Here is a 17,115-nt window from a genome sequence, read left to right as displayed (position 1 = left end):
ATCCAGCACGGGACCCCCGCACCCAGGCCAGGCCCGGCCCCAGAAGGGGCAGAACACACCCGGGGGATGAGGACAGGAAAGAACTTCAGCGCCCGGGAGCCGGTGTGCCGGCCTCAGGAGCGCTTCGGGGGCCTCGCTCCCAGGCTTGCAAAGGGGAGCCTGTCCGCCTCTGGACAGGCGGGCGTCAGGCCTGAGCGCTTGGGACTCCGGACCCCAGAGCTCATGCTCAGGTCTGCCGCGGAGCGGGCAGGCAGCTGGACTCACACGGATGGACTGTGCAGGACGGGCCACCGCCTGGGTCATCCCGGCCTGTGGTTCCAGTTTTCCAGCGTGCGAGGGCCGACCAGGCAGGGCTGTGTGTGTGTGAGTGTGTGTGTGTGTGTCTGTGAGTGATGTGTGTGTGTGTGTGTGTGTGTGTGTGTGAGTGTGGGGGGTGTGTGTGTGTGAGTGTGTGAGTGTGGGGGGTGTGTGTGTGAGTATATGTGTGGGGTGTGTGTGTGACTGTGAGTGTGGGGTGTGTGTGAGTGTGTGTGAGTGGTGTGAGTGGTGTGTGTGTGTGTGTGAGTGTGGTGTGTGTGTGTGAGTGTGAGTGTGTGAGTGTGAGTGTGGGGTGTGTGTGTATGAGAGTATGTGTGTGTGAGTGTGAGTGAGTGTGGGGTGTGTGTGAGTGTGGGGTGTGTGTGAGTGTGTGTGTGTGTGTGTGTGTGGTGTGTGTGTGAGTGGTATATGTGTGTGTGTGCGGTGTGTGTGTGTGTGTGTGTGAGCTGTGTGTGTGTGAGTGTGTGTGTGTCTGTGTGGTGTGTGTGTGTGAGTGTGTGTGTGTGTGAGCTGTGTGTGTGTGAGTGTGTGTGTGTTTGTGTGGTGTGTGTGTGTGAGTGTGTGTGTGTGTGAGTTGTGTGTGTGTGAGTGGTGTGTGTGTGTGAGTGAGTGGGGTGTGTGTGAGTGGTGTGTGTGTGTGTGAGTGTGTGAGTGTGGGGGGTGTGTGTGAGTGGTGTGAGTGGTGTGTGTGTGTGTGTGTGAGTGAATGTGTGTGTGTGTGAGTAGTGTGTGTGTGTGTGTGAGTGGTGTGTGTGTGAGCTGTGTGTGAGTGGTGTGTGTGTGTGAGTGGTGTGTGTGTGTGTGAGTGGTGTGTGTGTGAGCTGTGTGTGTGTGAGCTGTGTGTGTGTGTGAGTGATGTGTGTGTGTGTGTGTGTGTGAGTGTGGGGTGTGTGTGTGAGTGTGGGGTGTGTGTGTGTGTGTGAGTGTGTGAGTGTGGGGGGGTGTGTGTGTGTATGAGTGGTGTGTGTGTGAGTGTATGTGTGGGGCGTGTGTGTGAGTGTGGGGTGTGTGTGAGTGGTGTGTGTGTGAATGTGGTATGTGTGTGAGTGTGTGTGAGTGTGTGAGTGTGGTGTGTGAGTGTGGGGTGTGTGTGTGTGTATGAGAGTATGTGTGTGTGAGTGTGAGTGAGTGTGGGGTGTGTGTGAGTGTGGGGTGTGTGTGTGAGTGTGTGTGTGTGGGGTGTGCGTGTGTGAGTGAGGGTGTGTGCGTGTGAGTGAGTGTGTGTGTGAGTGAGTATGGAGGTTTGTGTGAGCAGTGTGTGTGTGTGTGTGTGGTGTGTGTGTGTGTGACTGTGTGAGTGTGGGGTGTGTGTATGTGAGTGGTGTGTGTGGTGTGTGTGTGTGTGTGAGTGGTGTGTATGTGTGTGTGTGTGAGTGAGTGGTGTGTGAGTGAGTGAATGTGTGTGTGTGAGTGGTGTGAGTGGTGTGTGTGTGTGTGTGTGAGTGGTGTGTGTGTGTGTGTGTGTGTGTGTGTGAGTGGTGTGTGTGTGTGAGTGGTGTGTGTGTGAGCTGTGTGTGTTTGTGTGGTGTCTGTGAGTGGTGTGTGTGTGTGTGTGAGTGTGTGTGTGTGTGTGTGTGTGAGTTTGTGTGGTGTGTGTGAGTGTGTGAGTGTGGGGGATGTGTGTGTGTGTGTGTGTGTGAGTGTGTGAGTGTGGGGGGTGTGTGTGAGTGTGGGGTGTATGAGTGTGGGGGCATGTGTGTGTGTGTGTGTGTGGTGTGTGTGTGTGTGAGTGTGAGTGTGGAGGTGTGTGTGTGAGTGAGTGTGTGAGTGTGGGGTGTGTGAGTGTGGGGTCATGTGTGTGAGTGTGTGTGTGTGGTGTGTGTGTGTGAGTGTGAGTGTGGAGGTGTGTGTGTGAGTGAGTGTGTGAGTGTGGGGGGTGTATGTGTGAGTATGTGTGTGTGAGTGGTGTGAGTGGGGTGTGTGTGTGTGAGTGGTGTGTATGTGTGTGTGTGTGAGTGAGTGGTGTGTGTGTGAGTGAATGTGTGTGTGTGAGTGGTGTGTGTGGTGTGTGTGTGTGTGTGTGTGTGTGAGTGGTGTGTGTGGTGTGTGTGTGTGTGAGTGGTGTGTGTGTGTGTGTGAGTGGTGTGTGTGTGGTGTGTGTGTGTGAGTGGTGTGAGTGGTGTGTGTGTGTGTGTGAGTAGTGTGTGTGGTGTGTGTGTGTGAGTGGTGTGTGTGTGTGAGTGGTGTGTGTGTGTGTGTGAGTGGTGTGTGTGGTGTGTGTGTGTGTGTGAGTGGTGTGTGTGTGTGAGTGGTGTGTGTGTTTGTGTGTGAGTGGTGTGTGTGTGTGTGTGAGTGGTGTGTGTGTTTGTGTGTGTGTGTGTGTGTGAGTGGTATATGTGTGTGTGCGGTGTGTGTGTGTATTTGTGGGGTGTGCAGTGGTGTGTGTGGTGTGTGTGTGTGTGTATGTGGTTTGTATATGTGGTGTGTGTGTGTGTGAGTGGTGTGTGTGAGCGGTGTGTGAGTGTGTGTGTGTGTGAGTGGGGTGTGTGTGAGTGGTGTGTGTGTGTGGGGGGGGGTGTTTGTGTGTGTGTGTGTGTGTGTGTGAGTGGTGTGTGTGTGTGTGTGAGTGGGGTGTTTGTGTGTGAGTGTGTGTGTGTGTGAGTGGGGTGTGTGTGAGTGGTGTGTGTGTGTGTGTGTGTGAGTGGGGTGTTTGTGTGTGTGTGTGTGTGTGAGTGGTGTGTGTGTGTGTGTGAGTGGGGTGTTTGTGTGTGAGTGTGTGTGTGTGTGAGTGGGGTGTGTGTGAGTGGTGTGTGTGTGTGTGTGTGAGTGGGGTGTTTGTGTGTGTGTGTGTGTGTGAGTGGTATATGTGTGTGTGCGGTGTGTGTGTATGTGTGGGGTGTGCAGTGGTGTGTGTGTGTGAGTGGTGTGTGTGGTGTGTGTGTGTGTGTGAGTGGTGTGTGTGTGTGTGTGTGAGTGGGGTGTTTGTGTGTGTGTGTGTGTGTGAGTGGGGTGTTTGTGTGTGTGTGTGTGTGTGAGTGGTATATGTGTGTGTGCGGTGTGTGTGTGTATTTGTGGGGTGTGCAGTGGTGTGTGTGTGTGTGAGTGGTGTGTGTGGTGTGTGTGTGTGTGTATGTGGTTTGTATATGTGGTATGTGTGTGTGTGTGAGTGGTGTGTGTGAGCGGTGTGTGAGTGTGTGTGTGTGTGAGTGGGGTGTGTGTGAGTGGTGTGTGTGTGTGTGTGAGTGGGGTGTTTGTGTGTGTGTGTGTGTGTGTGTGTGTGTGTGTGGTGTGTGTGTGTGTGTGAGTGGGGTGTTTGTGTGTGAGTGTGTGTGTGTGTGAGTGGGGTGTATGTGAGTGGTGTGTGTGTGTGAGTGGGGTGTTTGTGTGTGTGTGTGAGTGGTATATGTGTGTGTGCGGTGTGTGTGTATTTGTGGGATGTGCAGTGGTGTGTGTGTGTGAGTGGTGTGTGTGTTTGTGTGTGAGTGGTGTGTGTGTGTGAGTGGTGTGTGTGTGTGTGTGGTGTGTGTGTGTATTTGTGGGGTGTGCAGTGGTGTGTCTTGTATGCAGTGTGTGTAGTTGCGTGTTGTATGGACGTCAGTATGGTGTGTCTGTTTGTGGTATGTATGTGCACATCCATGTGGGGAGGCTTTAACCAGGCCCCATATGACTTACATGGCGCATGTCACTTCTGCCCTCACAGGCCCCTCTCTCCTTTAGAGAAAAACATCACACATTGCTCTATTTTATGACTGCATTGCGTGCACGCACGCTGAGTCACTTCAGTCATGTCGACTCTGTGACGTCAGCCTGACTCTGAGCCCGCCAGGCTCCTCTGTCCAGGGGATTCTCCAGGCAAGAATACTGGAGTGGGTTGCCATTTCCTTCTCCAGGGGATCTTCCCCACTCAGGGATCGAACCCGAGTCGCTTACATCTCCTGCATTGGTAGTTGCTATAAGGATAAGTATGAGCCAGACTGGGTTAGGTATATATTTTCTTCTGATTCTCAAAGAAGTTAGACCATTTCATGGGTCCCCCCAGGGGGAGCAGCTCCGGCTCTGGGTCTCCACACTGGTGTGGAAGTGGCTGACCACTCCCAGGAGCAGAAACGTATGAAGGATGCCCAGACCTGGCCCAGGGCTCTAGGATCAAGCTGCTTCGGGTTATTATTCTGTGCCGGGCAGTACACGGAGGGTACTCTGTACGTATTTACTGCATTAATTATTGGATAGTTCTGTGTCCTGATCCCTGCTTTATCCCCTCCGAGTGGCCAGAGGACTGAAACTAATCGAGGAAGGTGTGTGTGTGTGTGTGTGTGTGGTGTGGGTCTGGGGCAAAATCCCGGGTCACAGACCGGATGTCTCCCCCCTACACGGAGGGCTGCTGGCTTGGCCACAAGTGGATGGGCTCGGACACCTGCTGTCTGGACTCCATATCCTGCTCCTAGCGGAGGACAGGTCAGCGCAGGTCTGGGGCAGTCACGGCCCGCGGAAGGTGGTCAGGGTGTCAGACCCCAAAGTCACAGTTCGCAAAGGCTGGGCCTGAGACCCTCGGCCCTGAGGCAGAAATAGCACGAATGGAACACGTATCAAGCTAGTTAAACATGATTTGGAACAATTTACCCTTCTGAGGACAGCTATAGAAAGCAGGGGTTAAAAATAGCCTTCTAGTTAGATTTAGCTCTTGCAGTTCTAAGAGCTTCCTGTCTTTTCATTCTAAAAAGTCACACTTCTCTCTCAAAACATCATTTCCTAAAATTATCCCTGGTTGGCGTCTTTTTCCAGAAAAGAGGAAGACGTTCGCTCGCCACCGGCCGTGGGGCCCTTCCCACACGCAGCCCCTCGACACCCAGGCGCCCTGACCTCTGTCCTCAGAGCTCCCAGGGTTCACACCAGGACTGGCTCCTGCCCCATCTTGTAAATAGGATGCACTTACAGGGCTTCCCAGGCGGTGCCCGTGGTGAAGAATCCACCTGCCAGTGCAGGAGACTCGGGAGAGGGGGGCTGGATCGCTCAGTCCAGAAGACCCCCTGGAGAAGGCAATGGCAACCCACTGCAGTATTCTTGCCTGAGAAAAACCCCAGGGACGCAGGATCCTGGCGGGTGCAGTCCAGGGAGGTGGACACGCCTGAGGAACTACATTTCCCCTTTCTTTCTCTGCGTGGGGAAGGGGGCGGGAAAGGGAAGGTATGCGGGCCTGAGGGACTTGGGCCCCTGCCCGTCTCTCTGCCTGTTGACCCGACCCCACCCCGAGTACGAGTAGGGTCTCCCAGGCTTGGGGTTGGGGGAGCAGGCCTGGGAGCCCCCTGCACAGTCCTCCCGTGATCCAACTGCCCCAGGGCACCTCTGACCAACCACCCAGGTAAACCAGATTGGCTTCTGGGTCTCACTGATGCCAAAGCCAGATGCCCCCACCTGGCCTCGTCCAGGGCACACCCCAGTGCTTCTAGGACATTGTTCCGTAAACGTGTCCTTGCACCAACGCTTACATCGGACAGGGTCCCTGGGCCCGTGGTGACCGCCAGCACCTCAATTTCCTCTGGCCTGGCACTCCTGGGCCGGGAGGGGGTGGGGCAGGACCCACACTTTCACACTTGCAGAGAATGCCAGCTCCCTTCCGTAATACAAGCCGGAGCATGCGGCTTAGATGTGACGGGCACGAAGCAGGCCCTGCTGGGCCCCGCTGGCGACCCTCGGGGGCAGGGTTTGCCCCACCCCGGGCCACCAGAGGCAATTCCCACAACTGGCTGCTAATTCTGCTCCATGGAGCTCAGGCTGAAAGCGCTCTTGATCAGCCACGCAAACGTTCCCTTTAGAAAGTAAACGGTTCAGTGATTAGGAGAGAAACGTAGGCCAGGAACCTCGGAAAGGGCTTGGCAGTGAACAGGTCCTCCACACACACGTCATGCAGTCAACGCGCAAACTAAGCTAGTTAATTCAACTAAGAACAGACGCTAACTTCCAAATACCCTAATTTTCATTCAGCGCAAATTATGCCAAAGATCCCCAACATGGCATTTCTTTCCCTTGAGCTGTTCAAGCTATGGAACTCGCCTCTGATAAGCCTCACCCAATTCAACAGCAAGTCCTCCCAGCGTGGCCTTTGCCCTGAGTCTAGAACCTGACCCTGGTCTCCGCCAGCCTCTCCGCTTGGCTGCGTGACCTGCCATCTCCCTGATGCTCCTTTGGCTTCCTCCACAAATATGCGTGGGATAGAAAACGACTTGGTTAATTCCTCTGGTTTTAGTTGACCCAAGCTCATGGTGGACTCTCACACACACACACACACCCCCAAACCAAAAGCACAAATAAATCCTATGCATCCAAAATGGGAATGAATTGCTTCTATCAGGCGCTGAAAATCCAGAGACCACACAGATCCGGTGGACCTCAGCTTCTCTTACCCACAGGGCAGATGGACTCGATTCTGATCCTAAAATTTCAGCCAAGAGCCACCCCACTGAGGGCCAGCGCAGGCCGGCTTGCTCCATCCCACAGAGGCTCTGCCCGAGAAGGGAGGTCCCCCCTTTGTCGGGCCTCCAATGTGAACTCACTGGGGTCTTCAGAGGCCGCCTTTCTGCTAGCCCGATGGCGAAGCGGACAGGTGGGTCTAGGCTGGAGAAATGACGCCACAACCCCCCCCCCACCCCCACCCCGCCAGGCCAGCTTCTACAGAGGCAGCTTGGAACTCTGGGGTTCTGTCTGGGCACCGAGGCCCCCCAAGGCCCAGCCCATCCAGCAACGCCCCTGGACAGGTGTGTCCACTCTCTGGCCCCGCCAACCCCTAGAGGCCACACCCCCGACCCACGAGCCCCATCAGCTGCGGTGGTAAAGACTGGGATGCTTCCAAGCCTTCCCATAGAGCTGCCAAAGCCCAACAGCTCTCTGAGCTCTTGTCACTTCTGTCCTTGTACAGGAGCTTTGACTCTGGTGGCCCAGGGCACCATGCCCAAGATGGGGAGATGCTCCGGACCCCTGGCTGCCCGAGACCAGGGCTCAAGGCTGGGTCCACAGCAGGACCCCTGCCAGCCGGGGCAGGTGGCATCCTCCTGCCCCCATCCCCTCCCCCGCAGGCAGCCCAGGTCTCAATAGTGATCACAGGCTTGGCAGCCAGACCACGAACGACTCAGGCTCTCAGAGCCCCAGGTGGGAGACGTGCAAAGGCTGAGCAGGTGTCCTGACTCGGGCCCTGGCCTCTGAGTACCTGGGCGTCTGCTGCCTGGACAGGCAGAACCACCAGAAGCTGTAAAGCAAGGCTGAGTGTCGTCAGAATGACAACGATCATTTAAAAAAAAAAAAAAAGTAAAATCTTACTGGGAAGGATGTTGGGGTATCGGTTTTTTTCTCTGTTTTCTTCTTTATTGGCCAGTTCAAAAGTTCCTTGCACGTGTCCAGACGGCAGAGACTAGAAGAAAATGCAGAGTCAGCACTAAACATGAGGAATCCAGCCCCTCATCTACGCAGCCTCCCTACCAAGTGCAGGAATCAAGAAAACGGGTCTCTGAGCAAACTACCTCCCGCGCGTTGCCCGTCCCTCTTCTCCTGCCTAGAGCAGCCTCTGCCTCGGGCACTGGGCCGGCCTTGGGCGGGGCCGTGATGGGGACACAGGCCCACCTTCCCTGAGGACTCCCGTCCAGTGGGGCTGACGGGGATGCGGACAAAGTGATGACCTGTAGCTGGACCCTGAGCTGCATCCAGGCCGCCACTGGGCCCTGCATGGCCAACCAACCCCCGGGACCCAGAAGCCCTGGTCCAGAGCAGGCCCAGCTCAGGGAGGTAGGAGGTGGCCGTGGCAGAGCTCTGATCCAGGGCTGAGGACACAGACGCAGGGGCTGAAGGACGAGGTGGGTGATGGTGAAGGACCGTCCTCCCCTAAAGATGTGGTGTGGACCAGCGAGCGGGACAGACACCGCTGCGGGCTCCTTGAAAACGCAGACCCGGGCCCACCCCCGTCAGCATCGCAGTTACCCACATCCCAGGGGGCCTGCACGCTCTGCTCTAACCCCCCTTTTGTCTTGAGGGGAAATCGGATCAGGGGCTCAGCTAGGGCCCTACAGCTGATGGGCAGCATAGCAGGAATGAGCCTGGCATCCTGACTTCTAGTTCTTTCTACCACTCAGAGTCCCTCGGCTCTTGTTGGAGCCAAACCTCCTCCCACAGTTCCTCGCTACTGGAGAGGGTCCATGCTCGGGGTTGGGGGGCGGCGGTGCTCCTCCAAGAGCACATGGGAAAGAGCCTTCTGAACCTCTTTCATCATCCAACCTGACCGTCGGGTGAACCAGGGGCCACTGGGACTCGAGTCAGTAGTGTTAAGATCTTTCGAGTATTTTCAATAGGCTGGGCACTGGGGAAGGGCTGAGTCAGCGGCCTTTACTACTCACCCAGCGTCAGGTGATACGAGGGCCATCCCTCCCGTTCTGTAGATGAGGAAACAGAAGCCCAGGGTGGTTGCGGAACTGCCCAGAGTCACCTGGCTGGTAAGCAGCAGGCAATGGAGGGTCGGGGGGGGCTTGGAGCTGGCACCTGGACCACGAGAAGGACACTATCTTCCTTGAAGTGTGGGGACAAGCAGGGGCTACCGGGGTCCGGTGGTCCGTGCCCAGGAGACTGGGGCCCAGCCTGGGGTCAAAGGCCTGAGTCAGGACCCCCTTCTCCCAGGGCGCGGGGTTTCTCCGTCACAGACTCAGCCCTTGCCAGCCCGTGCCGTCTCCCTGCTCCACGCCCAGTGGCCGCAGGCAGAGGCTCTGCGCAGGTCGGTGTGGAGGCCAGCCCAGTGGGCGCCTGGGCAAGGCCGGTGGGCAAGATCTCCGCCAGGCCAGGACCTCCACGGCCGCGGAGAGCTCTTGGCTCCGCATCAAAGCTCTCAACACTGAGCTTCCTGACCAAACCGCAACATGAAATGTGTGACCACGTTCTAGAGCCTTCTCTTTTTCACCTCAAAGCTATTTTTGACCCCAGCCCTGAAAAGAAAAGAGGCATGAGACCATCTTGGCAGGGTTGGGGGCAGGGGGTAGCGCGTGATGTGATGGGTTAGTTAAAACCCATAGAATGTGCAGCTCTGGAACCCTGATTTGGCCTTTAACTGTGATCATGAGTCGATATTGATTCATCAGTTGTGACAAATGTAACACACTTGGGCAAGATGTCAATCATTGGGGAAGCTGTGCAAGGAAAGAATGAATGTATGGGAACTTGGTACTTGTTGCACAATTTTTCTGTAAACCTAAATCTGCTCTAAGAATGCTCTATTACAATTAATTAAAAAAAAAAAAAAGAAGAAGCAGCAGCCTCCCTTTTCCTCGGAAGGTGAGGGGAGTGCAGGGTGGGGCTGAAGGACTGGCTTGGAGACGTCCGAGTGGTGAGGATGAACTGGCTCTGACACCCCCAGCCATGACCCAAGCACAGAGCTGGGACACGGGGTGACGTTCCGACTCCATGGGCGGGCGTCACAAGGGCCACATGGGCAGCAGAGGCAAAGCGCCCTGGGCCCCGCACCCCGTTTCCAAGCACACGGAAAGAGCAGGCCAGCGTTTCTCCTGCTGTCAGCCACCCGGGAAACCATGCCTCTGAGCTCTGATGCTCAGGACAAATAACGGAGGTTCCTGGGGTGGGGGGCGGGGCTCTGCCATTCCTGGGCCACTGCCGTTGTGCCCAGAGCGAGTGCCATGCCCGTGGCCACTGACGGATAAATAACTTGTGGTCGATTGTCCTATTATGTACGTTGGCTGAAAAGGGTTGTGGGTTTGTTTGAGGTGAGGTTTCACAGTAGCTCAGTTGGTAGAAAAATCCGCCTGCAATGCAGGAGATCCAGGTTCGATCCCTGGGTCGGGAAGGTCTCCTGGAGAAGGGAATGGCAACCCACTCCAGTATTCTGGCCTGGAGAATCCCATGGACAGAGGACCTGCCGGGCTACAGTCCATGGGGTCACAAAGAGTCGGACACGACTGTACCACTAACTTTCCTTTCCTTTGTTTCATCTCAAGGAACGTGCATGTCGCACACAGAGACACACATTCCTTTCCCTCACCCTGGAGGGCACAGTGCCGGGCCCTCCCCGGGCCTTCCTGCAGCACGAAGGCTTAGGTCAATTCCAGGCACTGGGCTTGGAACAACCCGCAGGGGAGGGACAGAGGCTCCTGGGAGGAGCTGTCTGGAGAGGGACGCCTGCAGGACTCAACCATGGGCCTGGAAAAGCCTTTGCGAGCTCAGCATTCTACCACGGCGAGTGGACTGCCGACTGGACCGTCACAGAAGTCGTCCCGAGCAGGATGGCGCTCGGCCTCCGCTCCTGCAGACACGGGACACATGCCTTAGCTCTTTCTCGGGCTGAGACACTCCTGCGGGGGCTGGGAGGGCCTCGTTTCACAGACGAGGAGACCGAGGCAGAGGCGCAGCACGTTGCCCAAGCCCTCCAGGCTGGCGGGGAGCAGACCCGGGCCAGGCACGTGGGCAACCGGCCTCCTGCGTCGGCACCTCCATCACCCCACCAAACGGCTCCCAGCGCCAGGTCCTTGTTAATTTCAAATTCATGTCAGTTTCGCTTGGCCAAGATGCATGAGTCCAAACTCCTCTGGATCGACTACTCTGGGACCCATCTGTCTCCCTACATAGACTCTGGGCGGGGAGCTCAGGACAGAGGGCGAGAAAAGGAACAAAAAGAGAAGTGTGGGCCCGCAGCAAGCGTGGGCACCTCCGGAGCCACGTGTGGGCTGGGCATGGTGGTCACGATGCTCTTAGCAGGGCCTGCCCACTCACTTGAGAGGAGCGGACTGGGGTCCAGAGGGGGGCGGGCAGTCGCTCAGTCCCTGGAGCCAGGACCAGACTCCACGTCCTCGCTGGACTCCGACCTCTTGACCCTCGCTCTTGGCCCTTCCCTGAGTGGAGGCAGTGGGCAGGGGGTGGCCGGGAAGGCCACTTAGTGGCAGCGGGGGTCGGTGGGGGGTGAGCAGGGCAAGGAGCTTGCTTTGGTTGCAAAACGGAAAGGAGTATTCTAAAACACCCAGGGGTTAAGAAAAATCACATTTGATTTCAACATCTAAAAAACCCCTAAATCAACACACACACACACAAATCCATGATGACCAAAATGTCAAACTTTTCAATAAAGGCAGGATCAGTTAACAGAGGGGTCATAAGCCCCAACGGAGCCTGGGTCACAAGAGACACCAGAGGAACCCTGTCTTTATTTACAATTATTAATTGCTATTTTGTTCACCATGGATGGCTTCGATCTATTTTTAAAAGCTGCATGAAAATAGCGTTTATCCAGACGATGAGGTGTTTTGGTGTCCCCTAACACACTGCGTCTGGGGCAAGGGCCTTACCTGACCCTATTCTCGGGCCCTAACTTCTGAGATATGTGGCTCAGCCGGTGAGTTCTGACTCAGCCCTCCCTCAGCAAGGCCAGTCACCAGCCTCCACGTGGAGAAACACAAATACCAGATGAAACGGGACAAGAAAGAAGGTGGGGAAGCGGTCCTGCAGCCGCCAACTTGGATAGTCATTTTGAAAACTGGAGAATTAACTTCTGCTGTCAGGCTGAGAGGCTGCAAAACAATACTGCCTGGAGCTGTCTTTCACTGTGGCCTAATTTCCCCCCGAAGGGACACATTTGGAAACAATTAAAAGGAAGCATGATAAAGGCAAAAGAGGACTTGTGTCAAAAAATAAGTGAAAAATACGGTCTAAATGTGCCATCAGCCTGCTGTTCCTTCCAGGGCTGCTTCTGGGTGAAAAGTCACTTGTCTGCAGCCGGAGTCACCCTGCCTTCGGAGACCACAATTGTACCATCTTTGCTTTTCACAAAGTCCGAACCTCACATTTGACTTGGGAGGTCGTGAAAGCATCTTCCCACCCGGCTCGTTCAAGATGAAGGAAACTGGCTTCCAGGAGGCGAACTGACGTGTTGGGGCAGGGTGGCACAGTCAGGGTCAGGACCAGGCGGCCCTCCTGCTGGAAAGCTGCCTTCTTTCAGGCTCGACACCAGCACATGGGCATTTATGAAATGAGGAAGATGCATAAACGGAGGCTCAAAACACGATCAGGGATAAACACTGAGCAGCCAAATCCGAGACAACCTTTCCCAGTGTCTGTCTGTCTGCTTGAGCATCCAAGCATCTATCAGTCCATCTGTCCATCCATCCCTCTGTTGTTATTTATATGTCTATCTACCTATCCACCTAACTGCTTATCCACCTACCTACCTATCTATCTCTCCACCTGTCTGTCTCTCTACCTATCTACCTATCTGTCCACCTATCTATCTATCTAGCAGCTTCACAATTCATGGGACCTTAAATATTAGTAACTCAAGGGGATGTGTCATTATTGTACACTTGTATTTTTGTTGAGAGTTAGGAGGATCTGTTTGCTATCAGCAGGCTGGACCAGTTGGTTAAAATTCATCTTAGTTAGCTTTGCCATTGTCAAGTTCATCCAAAACAGCGGGAGCAGGACCAACACCCTGACTTGGGCAGAACCAAAGGGTTGTGGAGACAGAGAAATATCCCCTCACGGCCGTCCCCTAGACCGTCTAACTGAGGTTGTGCAGGGTAATCCGAGGGCTCCTTTGCTCTCAGCATCAAACTATCCCACGGTCTGCTCGCTCTGGTCATGCACATCATTGGGGTAATGGTGCTACCTTCTTACTTGATTCAGAACTCAGAGCTCAGAGTGTGTGACTTGGAAGGAGGCTCTGAAGCTCCCCCTCAACCATCTCATCTTATCAATGGGGATGAGGGTCAGCGGAGGGCATTGCAGCAGAAACCGTTTCCCCGGAACTCCGTTTTGGGGGCTGCGTCATGGCAGATGTGAGCGTTCTGCACCTTTGGGGTAATTTATCATGTAACACAACACCCCACATCCCAGTGCCCTTCCACACGATGAGACAGAGGGCTCAGACTCACGTTGAACTCCTCTCGAAACCGCTTGCAGTCGTCCGCCGAGCGGGCGCGGATCTCGTCCTCCAGGTGCGCCACGGGGATGGGGAAGAACTTCTTCGGCCCCGACGGGGACCTGCTGAGAAGCATCACCCTCTGCTGCTCTGTGGGGTCAACAGAAACACGGGGCCGTTGAGCCGTGCTCCCAGATGGGCGGGTGACCTACTGACCAGACGGACGGACAACCTCCTGGAGGAATGATGCAGCTGGAGGGGGATGTTCCTCTCAGACCATGAGCAGCGGAAGGCAAACTCTGTCTCCTACAATATACCCTCATCACTCTTCGTGACGGCTGGACAGACCCCTCTGGCTGGTGTTACTTGCTCTTGCCAACCAGAGATGCCTCATCCTCCCAGCTTACGTGCCCACCCACCCACCTGTCCTTCCGTCTGTCCCCTGCTCCTTCTATGAAGGACTTAGGCACCTTCACACTCCAGGTTTGGAACAGAGTTGAGTAACGACAGGTTTCTGGGCACAGACTGGTAACGAACTGGGACCTTGTCCAGTTAGGAGACCCCCTTAGCCTTGTCTTTGTAACAGATAGTCCTGGTTAACAAAGGTAACGACAGTAGACTTCGCAGCAGTTACTCAAATCCCATCAGCTCCAGGAGAAATAAGAGATAGCACCCTTAGGTTTTTGAGGGGGAGGGGCTAGAGGCATCGAAAAGGAGAAGGGCCAAACTGCAAGGGGGCCCCCGGACAAGCTGCTTCCACAGACTCAGAGGAGACAGACAGCGACTCCCGGGGGCATGTGCTTCCCGTCCTGGGGAACGAGCCGCTGTCCTCCACGAGGCTACATCGCTCTGCTGTCACAGGCGGCAGGGCCAGTCCCCACCTGCAGAGCTGTTCCGACGCCCCAGGGCTCACCCCTCCCGGAGACGGACACTCCAGGATGAGCCAGGCGGCCTCGCCAGCCTCACCCTCCTTGCCCCATCCGGGCTGTTGGGATGGGCGGGGCAGGAGCAGGAGGCAGGAAGGAGGGGCTGGAGGCCACGTGCTATCATCTAAGCGGGGTCGCGGGTCCCCCCCAGCCCCGCAAAACTGCCCCCCTGGGTCTGGCCGAGGTCCCTCGCTGCTGATGACTCTCTGCGGAGTCTTGGGTCAGTTGTGCAATTCAGGTGAAGTCTGACAGCACCCCTGCTCCCCCAAACCACGGAACAAGTCGGCAGCAAGCTGACTGAGGAAGTTGTAGTCACTGGTGTGAACTGGTATTTTTAAACGCTTCTGCCTCACGTACCTCTCTCGGACATCTCAACGCGTGGGAAGAAAACCAATGCGCCTTTGTAAAGCGGCATGTACAAGTTAGTAGCTGAATTTTGAACCTAAAAAAAGAATGGGAGGGAATGGCCCTGGCCCCCTCTGAGCCTCCACATTGGTCCATCCAGCACCCCGCTTTACAGGGTGCAAGTCCCTTCTTTCATCTGATCTGAAAAACAGTGTGGATTCAGGGGCGAGGGGGACCCTTCTGAGAAGGTTGGTGATGAGCCTGCCTGTCTATCGAAGGCTGATCTAAGACTCCCTGATAAATGTTAGATGTTTCAAAATCCTGTAAAAACAACAGGATGTGAAACACCATCTCCCTCCAAAGCCACAAACTGAAATGCCTCAAAGGTCTGTTTTACACTGGAGAGAAAATGACGAACGCTCTGAAACGGGCAAGCGCTGATTATAAAAGACAGCATGATGCCAGGTAACGCCAGATGGGAGTCGCAAGGCTGGAGGGGCTTCTCGTTGAAACGTTCGGCTGCGAGGAAGGCACGCCTCCGCCCAGCCCCGTCCGGGTCCCCCCTTACCTTGCTCTTCGAGGATCCCGTTGGGCATCTTCTTGTCGTTGGCGCTGACCACCGCCTTCCTCTGCTTCCGGAACCTTAGAGACACAGACCATTAGGGGGTCAGCCCAGGGAGCCTGCCCAGAGCCCAGGTCCCCGGGGTGACCCGCCAGGGGATACCCAGCAGGGGATACCCACCAGGTGAGCCGGGAGAAGCTGTTTCTGCTGCTCATGGCTGAGCCGCTGCCCGCCCGGGTCCCGGGTCCCTGCCCGCCGCCCTGCCCTCAGCCGCCCGGCCCCGCCCGCCCGCCCCCAGTCACGGCCTCCCTCTCCGCATCATTTCCTCCCCAGCAGGTCGGGGCGAGTCGGCGGCCCGGACACTCCTACCTGAAGAAGTAGGCGGCGAGCAGCAGAAAGAGCAGGAAGGCGAGCAGGGGCAGCAGCAGCCAGGCCAGCAGGGGCTGCGGCGCGCCGGGGGCTGGAGGGCCTGGGGGGCGAAGCGGGCCCCCCGTCAGGACTCCCACGCGAGGGCAGTGGGGGTCTGGGCAGGGGGCACCCCCAGCACCAGGCTCACAGTGGGCAGAGCAACCCCCAATCCGACCAGCCCCTCTTCTCTGATGCCAGACCTCGCTTCACAGGCCACCGATTGGCCTCCATCCCGTCAGCGCTTCTTCTTGGACACCAGAGCCCTGCTTCAGTTTGGAAGCAATCACTCCCTGTGGACCCTTCTTCCCTGAGACCAGAACCCTCCTTAACAGTTTGTAAACCCTCTCCTTCAACAGCCCTTCACCCTGGACCCAGCGCCCCACTTTACACAGCTTGCAAACTCACTGCTCCCGGAGCCCCTCATCTTGGACGCCGGCTCCCCACTTTACAGGTTTGCCACCGCCCTGGCCCCCGGGGCCCACCCAGGCGCCTCCACTTAGATGCACAGCGGTGTCGCCGAGAAGAACCCGATCTGGGGATCCGGTGACCTGACTGGCCCAAGGCCCCCTGCTGCAGGCAGGGAAGGCCCAGACCCCCGGGTAGCCTGCTTCCCCAGGCCCTGGGCGCCTGGCCCTCCGCATAACAGGAGATGGGAGAGAGTGGGGGTGCAGACACCACCCCTGCCCTGTCCCAGGACGGGTGGGGAGCCCCCCAGGCCTCCACACGAACTCAGAGCACAGGCCAGCAGCCCGGCCCTTGGCTGGCAGAGACCTGCCATGTGGTGAGCCGGCCCCTCAGAGCTGCGAGCTTCTGACCCGCCTCTGGTCCCGTCTCTGATCCCGCCTCTGATCCCGCCTCTGATCCCATCTCTGATCCCGTCTCTGATCCCGCCTGCCCAGACACACCCTTGCTCCCCCTTCGCGGCTTTCCTCCACCAGCAGGTCCCCCCATCCCTGGACACAACGCGGCTGCCTGCGACCTGCCCTCCAAGCCCGAATTCCAGCGGGCTCTGGTGGCCTGGCTGCCACCCTCAGACCCCACCTCCTCCCCTGACAGTCACTCAGCTCCTGCCTTCTCAGGATGCCCCCTCCTCACCAAAATGCCCTCACTCCCCAAGGAGCACACCCGCAAGGACCGGGGCTGAATGGCCCAAGCCCCCAGAGAGGGGCTGTGCACGTGGACAGAAGCGACCGATCACAGTGGCAGACGGGTTTCCCTGCTCTGGCTTTCTGTCAGATGTCGCAGCTGCCTGTCTTCTGGAAGGCGGAGGTCAGGTGGGGACCCCCGGAGACCAGTGGGCTTGGGGAGGGTCTCGGGGAGCTGGGGGTGTGCGTGTCTGTCCTGCTGGACTGGCCACATCTCAACCCCAGCCTGCTGGGACCAAGGAAAGGGGCAGCTTGAGAGCTTAATTCTCCAATTCACCAAAAGGAGCAATCTCTATTTTTATGTAAAAATGATCAGATTTTTAAATATCGGTGAGCAATTCAACCGAAATACAATTTTGAAAGCCAACCTGGGCCCCCGTGGGCTGGGTTGGGTTCCAGGGCCACCAATGGGCTCTGCATGAGAAGTCGGTGTGGTGACTAAGAGGAAATTTGAGTCACGTTCTGTTTTCATTTCACACTGAGGTAGCTCAGAGTGGATGGGGCTGAGGGTCCGAGCGGGGGTAGCAGAGGGGGGCTTTCCCAGAGGTAAGTAGGCTGGTGGTCTACTCAGAGCAGCCTTCC

The 17,115-nt window shown here is 56.5% G+C and overlaps 1 protein-coding gene across 7 annotated transcripts in view; it reads right to left on the bottom strand.

The window, feature by feature from the left end:
* Positions 1–17,115, bottom strand: part of PTPRE (protein tyrosine phosphatase receptor type E) — a 177,667-nt gene that overhangs the window by 24,028 nt on the left and 136,524 nt on the right. For 5 of the 7 annotated variants that reach the window (XM_065923536.1, XM_065923539.1, XM_065923540.1 and 2 more), the window contains 4 exons: positions 15,350–15,449; positions 14,987–15,060; positions 13,161–13,297; positions 7,570–7,660 (listed from right to left, as the gene is read on the bottom strand). In XM_065923536.1, the coding sequence (XP_065779608.1) occupies positions 7,570–7,660; positions 13,161–13,297; positions 14,987–15,060; positions 15,350–15,449 (402 nt within the window). Of the gene's footprint in view, positions 1–7,569; positions 7,661–13,160; positions 13,298–14,986; positions 15,061–15,160; positions 15,211–15,349; positions 15,450–17,115 lie in introns of those variants that run through there. The other 2 variants (XM_065923541.1, XM_065923542.1) reach the window with 1 other exon arrangement.

This window comes from Muntiacus reevesi, chromosome 2 (genome assembly GCF_963930625.1).
Source record: "Muntiacus reevesi chromosome 2, mMunRee1.1, whole genome shotgun sequence".
NCBI classification, from domain to species: domain Eukaryota; kingdom Metazoa; phylum Chordata; class Mammalia; order Artiodactyla; family Cervidae; genus Muntiacus; species Muntiacus reevesi.
This window is presented reverse-complemented; position numbering and strand designations above follow the sequence as displayed.